Source organism: Lissotriton vulgaris, chromosome 6 (genome assembly GCF_964263255.1).
Source record: "Lissotriton vulgaris chromosome 6, aLisVul1.2, whole genome shotgun sequence".
Lineage (NCBI taxonomy): Eukaryota > Metazoa > Chordata > Amphibia > Caudata > Salamandridae > Lissotriton > Lissotriton vulgaris.
In genome coordinates this window covers 14,393,456-14,411,299 of record NC_141694.1, presented here as the reverse complement: position 1 = coordinate 14,411,299, position 17,844 = coordinate 14,393,456, and the positions used below count along the sequence as shown (strand labels likewise).

Genomic DNA, 17,844 nt, shown 5'->3' with positions numbered 1-17,844 from the left:
AATGACAGAACTATGGACAACATTTCCAATGGTGGATTGAAAGAGAAAACCTTGTCATACCAAATAACCTTCTCCCTCACAAACTGCAGAAACAGGTAAACGACAATGTTCATAACACAGAGAAATGACCCACACACAGAAGAATGGTCAGAATGCAAGCGGCAACGAGAAATTATCACATTATGTCTTTATTAAAACAGAAAAACCCTCTTCTTGCCCCGTCTGATTTCCCCCATACACGGAGAGGTGGAAAGAGTCCACAGCAGAGTGCTGGCGGCCTCGTACAATCGCCCCATCAGAAGATATTAAGCTGTTCCGAATCTAAATGCCATTAATTGATGGCTGTGTACACTGCGCGCCCAAATATCGACAAAGAAAACCCCAAAGCCGCAGCGCTCCCTTCCAAGACACCGCCACCCCCACCCTCCCGCATCCTGGAGCCCAGCCAATCGATCCCACCTCCCTTATCTGTCTGATTAGCAGAGGCACAGGGCAGATAAGAACCCTATAACCCCATTAAGGAGTCAAAGACTGGTGTTGCCTCTTTTTTTATCTCGGGGATGCACACAAAGCCTCGCTGATTGCTCTCTTAATTTGTTAATGAACCTGTCTCTGCCACTGATTTCTTTCAATGTTTGCGGTGAATTGATGGGGGCGGGTAAATTCAGTAAAAAAGAAGCCAACTCGTATTCACACACGTCATATTAATGTGTTTTATATAGCGCCGAACATCTAAGCGCTATATGTAACAGGTTCTGTTACCCAATTTAATGCTGGTCAAAGTACCACCTTCCGATGAATGGAAACGACAGATGGCCATTCCAGCATATTATCTCATAATCATCAGATGAAACCACAGTCACGATTTCATGAAAGGGACAGGCCTTTGAAGCATCAGACATAAAAACGGATTCCTTTGAAAACAAAATGACATGGCACAGTGCTTATAATACTTGTCACCATAAAAAGAGGAGCAGGAATCCAAATACTTTATTTACATTGTGAGGAGCAGATATATAAAAAGGCAAGTGTGCAGCAATTATTCTTAGTTTTGGTAATTCAGTCACAAAGGATTATGAATAAAGTGATTAAATAGGGGTGATAGGGATAGTAATACTTTTCGATTAAGAAATTAAGCCTGGGAAGCATCTCTGAAGGGTAATAAAGTAATGAGGACAAAGTGGATGAAGATATTCTAGGATTCTTGGCATTTCCCCACTGGTGTATCTATATTATACTATTATAAAGAGACAACTTGCACCTTTGAACCAGGTAAACTCGGGAACGACAGCGCCAATCTACACACCCGATACATTTTTGAAAATGTCAGGGTGTGTAGATGAACATAGGCGATATAAATAGAAAAATATGTACATTTAAAAAATTAAGTTTAAAAACAAAGTAGTCCCCTGAAAGTAGTGCCGGCCGGGACGTAGCGGCAACCGCGACCTACACATGTGTGATGACGACAGGCGGGGAGGAGCGGTGACGAGCGGTGAGGAGTGGCGGTGAAGTCCGGAGCGCGGGGAGGAGCGGCGGCTCAGGTAAGGCAAAGGCGAGGCGGGAGGCGGGCGGGAGGCGGTCTGGGCAATGTCAGGGGCCCGGGCGGGAGTGCACAGAAGCCACGAAGATGCGGGAGGCGGGCGGGCGGGAGGCGGTCTAGGCAATGTCGGGGGCCCGGGCGGGAGTGCACAGAAGGCACGAAGATAAACGCCTTACCGAGGAATAATTTGGGTGACTAATCGACTGTGGAATCTGTAAATATATATACAAGCTACTGAGTCACAATGTGCATGACGATTCAAGTCTCGTGCGCATTAACAAAAGTTAAGCCGTGATGCAGCCCCCAGCCCCCTTCTGCCCCGGGCAACGCTGGGGCGGGCTGCTAGTACTATTATAAAGAGACAACTTGCACCTTTGAACCAGGTAAACTCGGGAACGACAGCGCCAATCTACACACCCGATACATTTTTGAAAATGTCAGGGTGTGTAGATGAACATAGGCGATATAAATAGAAAAATACGTACATTTAAAAAATTAAGTTTAAAAACAAAGTAGTCCCCTGAAAGTAGCGCCGGCCGGGACGTAGCGGCGACCGCGACCTACACATGTGTGATGACGACAGGCGGGGAGGAGCGGTGATGAGCGGTGAGGAGTGGCGGTGAAGTCCGGAGTGCGGGGAGGAGCGGCGGCTCAGGTAAGGCAAAGGCGAGGCGGGAGGCGGGCGGGAGGCGGTCTGGGCAATGTCAGGGGCCCGGGCGGGAGTGCACAGAAGCCACGAAGATGCGGGAGGCGGGCGGGCGGGAGGCGGTCTAGGCAATGTCGGGGGCCCGGGCGGGAGTGCACAGAAGGCACGAAGATAAACGCCTTACCGAGGAATAATTTGGGTGACTAATCGACTGTGGAATCTGTAAATATATATACAAGCTACTGAGTCACAATGTGCATGACGATTCAAGTCTCGTGCGCATTAACAAAAGTTAAGCCGTGATGCAGCCCCCAGCCCTCTTCTGCCCCGGGCAACGCTGGGGCGGGCTGCTAGTATATTATAATTGTTTAGTAGTGTCAGTCATTTTTCAACATTAATATAAAAACAGAGCAATGGAACTATACCAATCCCTTGTGTACTGCTCATGTCTACATACAACTTCACTGGATATTTTACATATGTCGTGACCGATAACATCATGCTTAACTTCCCTGAAGTCAAATGATATGTGACGTGATCTGGAGATCAAAGCTGCAGTACCACCGATTGTAGACATGAATGGGTGCAGCATCACTGATCTGGACTAGGCATCATCACAGCAGTTGTTATAACAAACATGTGGGCCTCTCTCACCTTCTTGTGATCTTTAATACATGTCACAGTCTACATGCCATGTGTGCTATGATGTGTGTGAGAGCAGGAGCATGGCATGAGGGGAGATATTGTTGCGCATTGCATCATAACTTGTACATGTCAAGAGCTTTGAAGATTTGGGTCCTAACCACAATTATCCAAAATTATATTTTTTAGGGATATATTTCCCAGTTATTTTAATATTTGGAAAGTACTTGGCTCCTTTCCTTACCATTATTTAACAGATTGTTTTAGTGGATGCTTTGCTTTTTGTTCTCTGCTAACGGATCTTAAATAGATTCACATAGTTGAATCGGTACTCAATCAGAATATGGAATTTTTAATATCGACATGGCAAAATATCGAGTCTAAAATATAGAATGGACATAATCTCGACTTACAAGAATATAGTGGTGCAGAATATCGAAATGCAGGTAAGAAATATCGTTTTTCATAATATCAAAGTTAGTAATATCGACAGTCATGATGTAGTCGTTAAAAATATCGAATTTATTTTTAGTGCTTTAAGTGTTAGTATATGTGTTAAAAGTATGTATTATTTTTGTATTGTATATTTGATTTTTTTTAAATAATACATTTTAATTAATTACATTTTATGTGTAATTTAAATCCATAGCGGGTTGTGGGTTTATAGGAGAATAGGGTGGGAAGTAATTTAATTATAATATATTTTCTAGAAATATTTAGAAATAATTAATTATATGTTCATTATCTTTTGCGCAATTTAATTTTGTAGCGGGTTGTGGGTTTATAGGGGAATAGGGTGCGAAGTAATTTAATTGAAATTAATGAATTATTTTATTAATTAATAATTTAGTATTTAATCATTTATATTGTTAATTAAGTTAGTAACTGTATTATTAATTAATTATATATTGATTAATAACAATTATTAATTAATTGGTAATTATGTTAATTGTGTTATTTTTTAATAATTCGATATTCATATGTTAATTGTGTACCTTTTTTAGGAGTGGGGTGGGGGTTGATTGGGTAGTAGGGTAGGAAGTACTTTAGTTTTAATGTAATTTTTATTATTTTTTATATTATATTTATTAAAAGTTATTTTAAAGTGTTAATTTTGTGAATTAATTTAGGTTTGATATTCATTAATTTGTTAAAAATGTTTTCCCTTTTCCAGGCTGTACTTGTTATATGTGAAGTGATCGGTTGCACCTCCGGCCAGATCTGTTATATATAAAGCAACACAGAAACACATCAAGAAAATCTTCCTGAGCAAGAGCGAGGGGTGAACTAACTTGGGTATTCAGGGAAGTGTAGGGGACAGGAGAGAAAAAAGGAATTACCATCTTACACTTTCAAGAGAAACTGAAGCATATATAGGTAGAAGGTAAAAAGGGGATATGTAAAGGTTGCAAATGATCGGCGTGGTCCTGAAGGAAAAGGCTGTAGAATGCCTTCAACAAGAACGCATTCAGCAGGATGCATTGAACATCCTTAGGGTTCCATTTATTTCAAAAATGTGAGGTGACCAATTTCAGGACAAAGTTTCTTCAGAGCAGGATACCTTGAGTAGATTTACTCCTGAGTTGCTATACATCTGATGCTGCATCTGTAACTTATTATTCTGTACTTGTGACTTACCTTTTCTCATGAGTTACTGTTCTGCTGATGATGATGCATCTATAGCTCATTCTTCTGTGGCTTGTCTTACCTTTACTCATGAGTTACTGTACTTCTGATGATGATGCATCTATAACTCATTCTTCTGTACTTGTATCTTACCTTTACTCATGAGTTACTGTACTTCTGATGATGATGCATCGATAACTCATTCTTCTGTACTTGTTGCTTACCTTTACTCATGAGTTACTGTACTTCTGATAATGGTGCATCTAGAACTTATTCTTCTGCACTTGTGTCTTACCTTTACTCATGAGTTACTGTACTTCTGATGATTATGCATCTAGAACTCTTGTTTCTGTACTTGTTTTACCTTTATTCATGAGTTACTATACTTCTGATGATGATGCATCTATTCCTCATTCTTCTGTGCTTGTGTCTTACCTTTACTCGTGACTTACTGTAAATGTGATGATGATGCATCTATAACTCATTCTTCTACCTTGTCCTACCTTTAGATTAAAGCTCTGATTTTATGGAGTGTAGGTCTCTGGAGTTCAAAGGTACATGTCACTAAGCATAAGATGCTGAAACAAATGTTTGTTCTCAGAAGAAACTCACAGACTGGGATGAGAGTGTTTATGCCAAAACAGAAGCCAGTGATCAGCAGGGTCCAGGCCTGTGCGGGACGTCGGCCGCCCTTGTCCATGAAGACGAATATGCAGAGCTTCGCTGGTATCTCAATGGCTCCGTAGATGAACTGGGTCATGTACATGTCCAGCCCAAATCCTGTGATATTAAGGTTGATCCCATAGTAACAGAATGCCACGCCAAACCTACAAGAGAGGAGACAAGCAGTCACATGGAGTAAGCTGGCAGCCAGGAACAATTTCTAGATTTTTGGGGACTGGGGCAAACATAATTTGGGGCCCATTGCTCAGAACAACTCAGAACGTATTACTTATTTTAAGCTCATTCCCACCCTCAGCAACTAGGGTTTTATCATAGACAACCCTCTTTGTTGCCCCTCAAACCTTTTAAGGGGGCCCCAGGACTGGGGCCCCCTTAAAAGGTTTTGGGGCTCCAATGCAATGCAAAGCCTTTGAATATTTATTAATTATTGGAGACATGTGAGCCCTTTTTCATATTGTGCAGGGGGGCATTATTTTTGTGTTATGCCACTGACTGTGACTGTCCTGAAAGCTTAATGATGGTGCCCAAAGAAAGGTGGGGCCCAGGGGCCAGAGCCCACTTTGCCCATGCCATACAATGTCTCTGCTGGCAGCACTCAACTGAGTCAATAAACAAAGGAAGGTTACCCTTTAAAAAGCATCCCTCACCATACCACTGCTGCACAGAGAGAGATCTTTCTCAGCACGGGGGTTCTGAACAGGTGGATGTACGAGTAATTCGCGCCGGTGTTCTCCTCTTCTGCGATTTTACTGAGTGTCTGAGAATGAAGTAGTACAAGAAGAAGTTGTAGCTTTTGCATCAGTTATTTTCGTGCAATATGCATCAGTGACTTTCTCTTCACTGGTTATATACCCAAGATTTACTTGGCAAACCTCTGATTTTGCTGAGCTTATCTCATCATGATTAGAACCTTGACATCAGTTAAAAGGCATTACGTTAGTAAAGTCTTTCAGACCTCTCTACTGTAGGCAATTGTCAGTGTTCAGCCTTTATTTAGGGGATAATCTGTTATGCCCATTGCATTGACTGCTTCAATCGTTCTTGTGGTTTAACTCATGGGCTTACTAAAGCTTTGGTGGGCTGTGTTCTGTCCACCAGGTCAGTTGAGTGAGTTGCCCTGCTACCCTGGCAGAATACACCCTGGTGGAGATCGTTGTGCCATCAACAGAGCCATTACTATGATGGCTTCTGTTAGATTTGGGGGTCTCTAGTTGGCACAGGTAGGTACTTGTGACAAATGGGGACCCTTGCCTCTAGTCATGGTAAGGGGGTACACTCCTACAAATAACCTGTGATAACCCTCTTGGTAGCTTGGCACGAGCAGACAGGCTTATCTCAGAGGCAGTGTGTAAAGCATTTGTGACCACATACAGTAACCCAGTGACAACACTACAAATGGACACCACACAAGGATTATGTAAAAAAAAGTATTCTTTATATAGACTTAACACAAGACCACAAACAACAAAAATCCACAATACTATACTTAAGATGGTATTTTTAGCTTAGTTCAGTTCAGTTCTTAAGATGCAACACTTTGGGCCTGATTCACAGAACTAACTTAAGACAAAATCCTAAACTTACTACCATTTTGGTATTCACAGAAGGCACTTACTCATTTTGGTATTCACAGAAGGCACTTACTCATGTCGGTATTCACAGAAGTTAGGAGTCCTAACTTTAAGACTCCTAAATGCCTACTGTGAATACCAAAAGTCTTAAAGTTAGGATTTTTCTCATTTTAGGAGTAGTAAAGTTAGGACTCCTAACTTTAAGACTCCTAAATGCCTTCTGTGAATATCGAAAGTCTTAAAGTTAGGATTTTTCTCAGTTTAGGAGTAGTAAAGTTAGGACTCCTAACTTTAGGACTCCTAAACTGAGAAAAATCCTAACTTTGAGACTTTTGGGATTCACAGAAGACATTTAGGAGTCCTAAAGTTAGGACTCCTAACTTCTGTGAATACCGAAATGAGTAAGTGCTTTCTGTGAATACCAAAATAAGTAAGTGCTTTCTGTGAATACCAAAATGGTACTAAGTTTAGTATTTTGTCTTAAGGTAGTTCTGTGAATCGGGCCCACTGCGTCAATGTACCTTACGATGTGTTGCGCTTCCGCAACAAGCAATGTTGAGCGATGGAAATGCGGCAAAGTTCCGGTGCAAAGAAATAAAGACGTGAAGATCTTCCAGATGTAATCAACAGAACAAAAATGGCTGGATAGGAAAAGTCATTATCGTTAGTGACAGTGACGTAGTCGAAATGTACTACGTTACCAAGGCCTTCTGTACCAAAAAACAAATTTATTTAATTTTTCTGGTTTTTAGATTCATCAAAACATATGGGCAAACCAAAGACTTGTCACGACAGTGAGTACATGAATACAGTATTTACATTTATACACAACTACCGATGTACATTATTTACAAAGTGAGAAACACACAATTCGAATGAACACAGTTGTAAAAGACACACCAAAAAAGCAATAACATTAATCAATATCCAAACATAAATGGTATTTATGTACAGTGAAAAGGTTCCTACAAACAAAAATACAACCAGTCCATGGGGGTGTGAAACCAAGGGACAGGCGGGGACAGATGGAGTAGTACGCCTGCCTGCCTGACAACACTGTGGTTGCGATTTATATTGGGTTACACCACTAGGGTTCCAAGTGGTATTTTACTTTCACTTCCTAGGTGCACCCTTTTTGAATGACCACAGGGTAGGTATGTCGACGCGTTTCGAACCGGATGGTTGTCGGTTCTCTTCAGGACGGGGACTGGGAACAATACATCTGCACGTGGCAACGAATGTGCCTTGGTGTCGGTAATTCGCCGGTGTAGGAATAGATTCTGTAGTTTGCCGATTAGGGTTCTTTCAAGTGTAGTTGACCGCCACGCGGTACACACACGGGGGGACTGTTCACATAATGACAGTGTTTCAATTCACAGGCTGGGCAAGTAGCTTGTGTAGCGTGTGGCTATAGATATCAAGGATCACTTCAGAACTGATAGAAAATAAGCCGGTACTTTGTTAGGAGGATTCAATCACTCGAGTGATTGAATCCTCCTAACAAAGTCCCGGCTTATTTTCTATCAGTTCTGAAGTATTGTTCCCAGTTTCACACCCCCATGGACTGGTTGTATTTTTGTTTGTAGGAACCTTTTCACTGTACATAAATACCATTTATGTTTGGATATTGATTAATGTTATTGCTTTTTTGGTGTGTCTTTTACAACTGTGTTCATTCGAATTGTGTGTTTCTCACTTTGTAAATAATGTACATCGGTAGTTGTGTATAAATGTAAATACTGTATTCATGTACTCACTGTCGTGACAAGTCTTTGGTTTGCCCATATGTTTTGATGAATCTAAAAACCAGAAAAATTAAATAAATTTGTTTTTTGGTACAGAAGGCCTTTGTAACGTAGTACATTTCGACTACGTCACTGTCACTAACGATAATGACTTTTCCTATCCAGCCATTTTTGTTCTGTTGATTACATTGTTGAGATCCGGGCTGGGTAGACGTAGGATCCACAGCCTTTGTTGTTCTACAGATCTTCCAGATGTGGCACGCTTCTCCGATGATGCGAGAAGTCTCGGTTCAATGCGTCAACTGCAGCGGCGACACCCTTGTTCATCGATGTGACGGCAACAGCCTTGGCTGCGACACTCTTCTCCGATGTTTGCGAGAAGCTTCCGCACAATGCGACAACTACAACGACGACATACAAGATGCGACAGCAGCAGCTCCAACGGCGGTGCACTTCTCCTGGGATGCTAAGCGCTTACCTCGATACGATGCAATATGACAGCTACAACGCCGATATTCACGATGCGACGGCAGCAGCAGCGACTGCGACACGCTTCTTCCTCGTTGCGAGACACTTCTCTCGATGCGGTGCAATACGACAGCTACAGTGGCGACACCCTCCCTTGGAGTTGCATTGGCAGCAGCGCCGGCGACACGCTTCCTCTTCATTGCGAGACGCTTCTCTCAATGCGGTGCAATACGACAGCTACAGCGGCGACACCCTCCCTTGGAGTTGCAACGGCAGCAGCAGCGACGGCGACACACTTCTTCCTCGTTGAGTCGCGCTTCCAGCTCCTTGCGAAACACAGTCCCTCAGAAGGTCCAAAACAGCAGCAGGCACTTCCAAACAACTCTGGGGAGCTGGGGGTTGAAGTCTGTTGTCCCTGAGACTTCAGCAGGAGGCAAGCTCTTTTCCAAGCCCTTGGAGATCCTTCACAAGTTGAAAGTAAAGCACACAAAGTCCTTTCTCCTCTCTTTGGCAGTCAGGCAACCACTGCACATCAATCTCCTAAGCAGCACTTCAGCTTAGAAATAGTCTCTCCTCAGTTTCTTCAGGTTCCTCTCCTCAGCAGAGGTTTCTTCTTGTAGTTCAAAAGTTATCTAATTTCTTGGGATCAGGGTCCCAATATTTACACCCCAAAATCCTTTGTCCTCTGAGGGCAGAGGGGCCCTTGCCCAGTCCAAACCAGTTCTGGAGCACTCTGTTGACATGACCCCTTCTTTCCTTTCACAGTGCAGGGCAGAAACAACAGATGCCCCACAGGAGGTGGAGCCAGCCTTGTGGAGGGAAAGCACAGCCCTGGAGCACTTTCTTGACATGATTCCTTCTCTTCTTTCGCAGTGCAGGGCAGAGACATCAAATGCACCACAGGGGGTGAAGCCGGCACTGTGGGGGGCAGGCACAGTCCTATTCAGGTCCCAGGTGCAACTCCTCCCTCCCATCTAGATGCAGATCTCTCTATTCACCACGTGGCTGACTCATTCTGTCTCCTGGAATCACCCAGCCCTGTCACTCAAACTCCAGACAAGTAATACACAACTTAGCAGAGGCAGGCTGGATAGTTAGACAAGAAAAAACATACTTTCTAAAAGTGGTATTTTCAAACACAGAATGTTAAAATCAACTTCACTAAAAGATGTATTTTATCATTCTGAGTTCAGGCATACTAAACTCGAATTTCCACCATGTTCTCTGAGTCAGTTAGGATTATAAAATGTAATAATCTAACCGCCCATTCAGGCCTTTGGAGAACAGGTAGCCTTGCAATAGTGAACAACAAAAATGCCTGTAATTCACTATTTGGACATGCCACACACACACCAGGGCTTGCCCTACCTTATACTTATAATGCACCCGGCCCTTGGGCCTACCAAAGGGGTGTCTGGTATGAAGAAAAGGGAAGGTTTAAGGACTGGCAAGTGGGTGCACTTGCCCAGTCAGCATGACAGTACCAGACTGCACACAGGCTCTGCAATGGCAGACCTTAGACACATTTTACAAGGCTGGCACACTCATTGCACTATACTAGGGTCTGACAAGTAAACCAAAAAGCCAATCATGGAATTGTAGTATAGTTCCTATATTCATTCATGTAGTCTTTATTTCGATACGCTGTATCATAAAAGTTACAAAAAGAAAAAATCACAGCTTTTACAAAGAGGCTTAACATCATTACGCAATCATAGGTTGATAAAATAATTTAAATAGTTTAAATAATTTAAAAGGCACAATAAAACCATTGTTTTAAAAATCATCAATTCTTTAGTATGTTGGGACTCAAATGAATTTCAAAGTTTTCCACCAGCTTTTTTCCTGCGGAAATACACTGCTAGCAGAAACCTACTGATGCCAAAAACAAAGACCTGGCGCGTGTCAAATGAACAAAACATGCACAATATCCTCCCTAACTTCCTCACTGCACATGGTACATTTATGATTACTATCTTTGTTCCACTTTACTAAACAGCTTTTTAGCATCAATACTCCATATCTAAATTTTAGATATAATGTTTTAGCCAAAGGAGGATTTACTTAATTCAAAAAAGTTTCAAAATTTGGGCCCGCCTTGAACGAAAAAAATTCTCTAGTCAAGGAACCATTTGTTATATCATTGGTTCTATGATCGTTCATGTAAACCCAACAAATTGCTTTTAAAATCTTCCTTGACCCCGGCATTAATGCAGATGGAGTACTTCAGAAATGTGATAGTCCAACCCTCTCTAACCATGTTTTAGTATGTTTAAACCATGTGATGCAGTTAGAGGTATCTAGATCTTTTATCTCCACCAGAGCCTCTCGATAATGTAGGAGCTCTGGTGTTGTCCAAATTCTAACCCAAAACATTAAGGGTCTAAGTATAGCATGATGATCTGTACGCTTCATGTTAAGATCAAATATCAGTGAAATTGTGGGAGTGCGTACTGGTACCTTTAGAAGGGCTCTATAAAATATATTCTCTTTCACCTCAAACGCCTTTTTACAGGACGGGCCCCACAATTCTGCCCCATATAGGGCTGCCGATTGCGCTTTGACCCAAAACACCTCAAGTGCAGGAAGCACAGCTTTATTAAGGCTGTTACCATGTCTTTTTAATATTGGACGAGTGTTCTGTATTAGTAGCATCTTACTCTATTCAAGTTGTGATTTCCACAGCATTTTTGAGTCAAGTAAAACACCCAGGTATCTTAAGTTTTGAAGATATTCCAGCTTTTGATTATTCAAGACCAAGTTTTCCCTAATTGAACTATGAGGATTTATTGCCATGTATTTTGTCTTGCCAGTGTTTATCTCTAATCCTTTTTTGCTACAATAAGATTGGAAAGTGTTAAGCAAGGATTGTAGGCCCTTAGAAGTTTGCGATATTAGGATGGTGTCATCCGCGAAAAGTAGGGCCGGAATTTTCTCACCCCCCAATTTCGGCGCATCGTTACTACAATTACTTAAAAAGGAAGGAATATTGTTAACAGATAAGGAAAACAAAGTTGGTGCCAGAACGCCACATTGGCGAACTCCCCTTTCTATTGGGATTGATCTAGTGAGTTCGCCACCTGGGCCCCACCTTACCTTTGCGAAGTTATTGTGATGTAATCTTATTAGTTGAACTAAGAGGTGGGCCGGTAGTCCCTGGCAGACAAGTGCTTTACACAACAAATGCCTGGGGATGAGATCAAATGCGGCTCTTAGATCGACAAATGCAACATACAGATGGCCCTTTTTTAAATTAACATATTTCCAACAGATACAGCAAAATCTGAATACTTGGTCTAAGGTACTAATTTTAGATCTAAAACCCGCCTGGAATTTAGTAAGAACCTCTCTTTCTTCAATCCAAACATTAATTCGATTTAAAATGTGCCTGGCATACATTTTTTGTAAAACATCTATTAAACTGATTGGGCGATAGTTCGCCAGATCGCTCCTACCGCCCTTTTTAACAATACAAATGATTTCTGCCCCCCCTCCACGTGTCTGGTATATCGGCTCCTGCAGCTATAAAATGACACAAATAATTAAGATACGGCCCCCAGACACCCATATCATGCTTATATAAGTCGCCGGGAATCGTGTCTAAGCCTGGAGCTTTACCAATTTTAACAGAGTTGATAGCCGTAATAGTTTCCTGGAGGCTAAATTCTAAAATCCATTTGCACGAGTTAGTTAATATCAGATCATCTCCCCTGATGCCAATCTCTGGGGCTGCATATAACTTTGTGAAGTGGTCTATCCATGTCATTTCATCCAAATAGACTTCTTTGGAACCCATTTCTTTCCTATTCCCATTAGCAACTATTTTCCAAAATGCCATGGAATCCCTACTTTTTGCTGCATCCAGCATGCCTGACCAGATTGCTTCGTCCCAGACTGTTTTAGCATTGTCTAATGCCTTCTTATAGCTATGTCGTGCTTCCTTAACCTTAGAACTGTTGTTCTTGTTTTTGATGACATTAATTCATTCTGTTTTAGCATTGCAACATGCTTTATCATACCATGGTTTCCCCATCTGCTTTTGATTTCCTTTCTCTATATTTACTTTAATTTTCTTAGGTAGCAGGGGAACAATTTCCTAAAAAAAAACCCTTGTGTGAATCTAAAAATGTATCTCTTCAATTACCATTTCAGGGGTTGTGTAAATACCAAAGGTCCTTGCAAAAATGGCATAAATATTTGCCAATTTTACGTCATTATCCAATGTATATGCCCATTTGACTGCACGACGATTATTACTCATTATTACATTGTCAGTGCACGCTAATGGACAATATCACAATCCAATAGACTAGGTAATAATTCACCCTTTAGGGTTAATTCAAGTGGCCGATGGCCACTCTCTACTCTAAACTTGACCCTAAGGTCAATCGCATATTGCCATAAATCAAAAGATAATAGTAGATCATCTATTTTACTTTGTGAGCTATTTCTACAAAATGTGGGGACCATCGGTATGTCCGATGGGAGACCACCATTGCATGATCTTAAGCCATGGGTCATCATTAAACTCATTATTTGTAATGCTAATGTTGTACATGGGACCTGTTTTAAACTAGATAGTGCAGGGATCTCATTTGCCAAATCTTCATCTTCGTAAATAGCCTATAGCCCCTTTATAGGCTCGTAGTTACAATTAAAATCTCCTCCTATAATTAAACCTATACCCAATTCCACTCTACTTAAAATGGAATCCAATTGATTGAATGTAACTGACTCTTTTGAGACGAATCCTGGCCGGTTATAAATGTTATATATATGGAGTACCCTATTATCGTTAGTCACTATTTTTATACCTAGTATATCTGGGGAGTCCGTCTCTATTTGTTTAATACTTCCCTTGAGGGTAACTTTTGTCCGAATGGCTAAGCCACCAGACGGCCTTCCTCCCTTTGACGGGACTGAAGCTAAAAAGAAACTCTTATAATCTACTCTATGCACAATCTCAGTAGCCCAAGTTTCCTGTAATAGGCAAATATCGCCATTTTCAATGAATTAGTTCCACCCCGGATCCCTGGTATTCTTCCTCAATCCCGCAATATTCCAGGAAATTATTTTTAGACCAGGGCTAGCGTTTTGGTTGTGACATATTAGGGATTCTTCACCAGAATTTAGAACCATAATACTTGAAGAGAATGCCGCATCACGATTATTATCCCCACTTTCGTTTCCCCTTCCTAAATTGCCTAAAGTTACAATAAGCCCTGCATCTAACCTTTCTTCTTCCTTAGTTGGGCTATTCGGTACAGTAAATTGATGTAGTCAATCCACTGCTTCCAGCGGAGATAGCTCTTGGAATCTATCGGGAGTTACAACGGCATTCAAGATATTGGGTGTTTTTGCTGCTCCATTGTGGTGGATTTTATGAAAATACCCCAATGGAAGTGCGTAAATATTAGTATTGCTTATGGGTGTTTCTTCGTGAGCTCTCAATAAAGAACGTACTACGTGGGGATGTCTAAAATTTACAACTATGCAGTCTCCCTGTATATCTTTCGGGGAGTTCCCCACCCAACCTACCCTACGCACCATTAAAATCTCATTTACCTTATACATATTGAATTTTTTGTGTTCGGATAACCAATCCGTAACCTTGTTCTTTAAGTCGTTCCAGGATTCTTTCTGGTCCCGTTTTAAACAGGAACACCTTCTAGTACTAAAACATATGGACATGCAGCAGGCGGGAGATCCAAATTATCTGTATTAGGAATCAGATCTGTCCCTTTTGGGCTATATTGTAATTCCCTGCAGTGATTGTGCCCTGGTCCTGTTGTTACATGATCGGGAGCAGAGGAAGCCCTCTTGCCTTGCAGGGGTACACCATTAGATTCTTTATTATTTCTTATGCAAACTCTATCTGGACTGCTTCCGCCCACTTTCAGAGAGTGTTCCGATATTCCTTCAATTTCAGTGGGGTCTCTACACTTTTTTAATGATATTTTCAAGTTGGTTATTAAATTTTCCCCTTCTGTAATTATGCCTCTCCCATCACCTACACTTTTTACTAGGTGAAGTACTGCTGCATTTAATTGGGCAATTTCAGTATTCAAGTCCCTTAATGTTGCATCCATTGTACTACTTATTTGGTTGTGAACAGAAGTTAGGGTTGTTTTAATAATATCTGCCACATCTTGTTCAAGTCCTTCTATTATCTCTTTGTCCCGTCCTAAACCATTTTGTTCAATGTCATCTGTTTGTATTCCTATTGTTCTGGATCTGTGACTTGTGACTTCAATTTCCTTCACCTGAGAATGACAACCCCCCCCTTTCCCTCCTGTTTTCCCTTTTTTTTGGCAAGATTTCTTCCCCCTCACTGATTTTTCGTTTTATCCTCATTATTCGGTACCATTAATCCCATTACTTTTTGTCCTCGTAGTCGACTCGAGATTCCAGGGCTTGCCCTTGGGTTATCATCGACTAGTCCAGTTAAAGAGCTAGAATGAGCCAATCGAATGCTCTCATTCTCTTGCCGATCAACTAAACTAATTGTCGGGCTCATGGTTATCAGTGGGAGCTGTTCCCTAATTGCCGTATACGTGGGAAGTTTGGAGGGGTCTAGCGATAATCTTCTCTGAGCTATTACAATTTCACGTGACAAAAAAAACATGTTCAGCTCTTGTGATGAAATCACCTAAAGTCCCGGCTGTTCCCTTCCTTTTGCTCATAGTCAAATTATACATGAATCAAATGTAACACCAGCCCAAACACTAAGGAAGATGAACAATACAAATAGGGAAATAAACACAAGGTCAATATTGTCCAAGAATACAGGGGGCACAAGGTATTTTCTCCAATAAGTTTTGTGACATTAACAGTACCTTCTCTCAAGTTGCCGCCAAGAGAGTGGGTCCAGCCCGGCCACCTACCGCCTCTGACGGGCTCAGACAGGCCCGCCCTTGGCCCAGGCTTCGACCGCGCGCGTCCCGCGCCGCTGCAAGGCTGCATCACTTTTTAGCATGTGGTGGCTCCTCCGCCTGCAGCTGTGGCCACTTGAGAATAGCACAGGGCACCCTGGGACATGTAGTCCCACCAGGGTCTGCACGAGTCAATCACGGCGATTTACCCACAGGAGAGCAGGGATGGCAGATGCTTCACGCTGGGGCATGAGCCCCTTCAAGTTGCAGAGGTCAGCAAACAAACGGGCCCCCGGAACCGCAGCTTTGATGTTTTCCACACAGCTTTGATGAGTCCAAAAACTAATACATAGGATTTTCGTCCTACTCAGTTATGGCGGATATTTGATCCTTTGACCCACTCCAGGCGTCTATTAGAGTATTTTAAGGGAAAAAGGGGTCTCTGTGAAAAGCACAACTGAGTTATTCTAGTATCTAGCGTTAAATTAGTGCCTTACCAAACGTTGGGCGCCATGTAGTATAGTTCCTATCTTCCCAATAGGCTTTGCGCATTGGAATAATATATCCTATAGTTCAGACGTAGGACTGAGGTCAACTAGGTCTCTATTGAATATATTAGTCTTAATTGTGAGTGCCACCTAGCTCAGAGGTCACTAGAAACTTTCTCGAATTCACAAGAAGGGATTAGTTTATGAGAACCGCATAAACATGACAACTTTGGTTCCACAAGATACAACTGATCTTCAGAGTCGTGGAAACAACAGATAGATATTTAATTCAGTCAATCGTGCATGCTTCGTTTCACTAGAGGTGCAGAGAAATAGATAGACGGGCGTTTTCAATAAAAAGATTTTATTGAACAGTCTTCTTTCTTAAGCATAAGAAATTTACTGCTACAATCGTAAAACTGGTTGTAAAATATAATACATACAGTATAAAGAGTAGAATAAAATAATACTGTAAGAGCATTGTATGGTTCCTAAACCTTAGATAAATACATACATAAATAACAGAGGCTAAAAGTACTCAACTGTTGCTTCTAAAATACGCCTTCCCCGATGTACCTAACCTAAGCTTAGTACGAGGGAAGTGTAGTTCCTGAAAATTTCTGGAACCCGTGAAATAATCTTCGTCGTATTTTGACGATTATTATGCCAAAATACCGATGATGACTAGTACATTGTGCACAAGCATTTGCGTCACAATCAGGTAACGATTTCACCACGAAATCGCCATTTTCGTTTCTGAACCCTTGACTGCCATTTTGCATTTGGCATCCATCTTGTTTGTTGCCCTTCACATAGGCTTGTACTGCAGCTGAATTCGATATCAAGGACACATACACCTTAATTGACTTCCCTGTGACCTGGGCAAGTTGGAGCCATCGCCCCAAGCCAAACCTGTTTGGTCAGTTCCTCTCCCAGTGGCCGAACGAGATAGCATCAAAGCACAACAGGCCATAAATCGTTTACATCGCACACACACCCTGCCCAAATCTTGGTCACACCTGGCCCTGCTCTTTATTCTTCCTTTCCTTTATGATGAGGAGGAGCCCGGTTTTATTGAGGGTACACCGATATCTGATGGAAATGTTGGGCCTTGCCGGGTAATTGATCACGAACTGGACACACTAAATTTATACGTGTCACCATGACTCTGCCTTTTTCTTTTGTAATGAAAATATGTAAGAATCCTTCTGTAAATCCAAGAATGTTTGCACTGTAAATCTAAGAATGCTTGCCTGAAGCCTAAAAAACTGTATAAAAGAAGAAGCCAGGCTTTGTACATTGGAGCAGTCTCCTGAGAACCTACATGCTGTTGTACTTCTAGGACGCTTGTTTCTTGGTTGCAGCCAATAAATCTGATCCTTGACTTCACCTAGAAGACTCGTGTTTCTGTGGTCTAAATCAGGAAAGTACTCGAGGTATTTGGGTGTTATCCCTGACACCGCTGGGTTACCGTATCAGTACCGGTTCTGAAAAACCCAGTACCTCAGAAGAAGTAAGTGAGGTGTAGCATAAATATAGTATTCTTTTGCCAAGAATCT

The 17,844-nt window shown here is 41.7% G+C and overlaps 1 protein-coding gene across 1 annotated transcript in view; it reads right to left on the bottom strand.

Moving 5' to 3' along the window:
* LOC147706703 (solute carrier family 22 member 7-like) overlaps nucleotides 1-17,844 on the bottom strand; it is a 225,690-nt gene that overhangs the window by 22,033 nt on the left and 185,813 nt on the right. The window contains exons 6-7 of the mRNA XM_086925332.1: nucleotides 5,789-5,898; nucleotides 5,070-5,284 (exon numbers count right to left, since the gene is read on the bottom strand). Of these exons, the coding sequence (XP_086781458.1) occupies nucleotides 5,070-5,284; nucleotides 5,789-5,898 (325 nt within the window). The remainder of the gene's footprint in view (nucleotides 1-5,069; nucleotides 5,285-5,788; nucleotides 5,899-17,844) is intronic.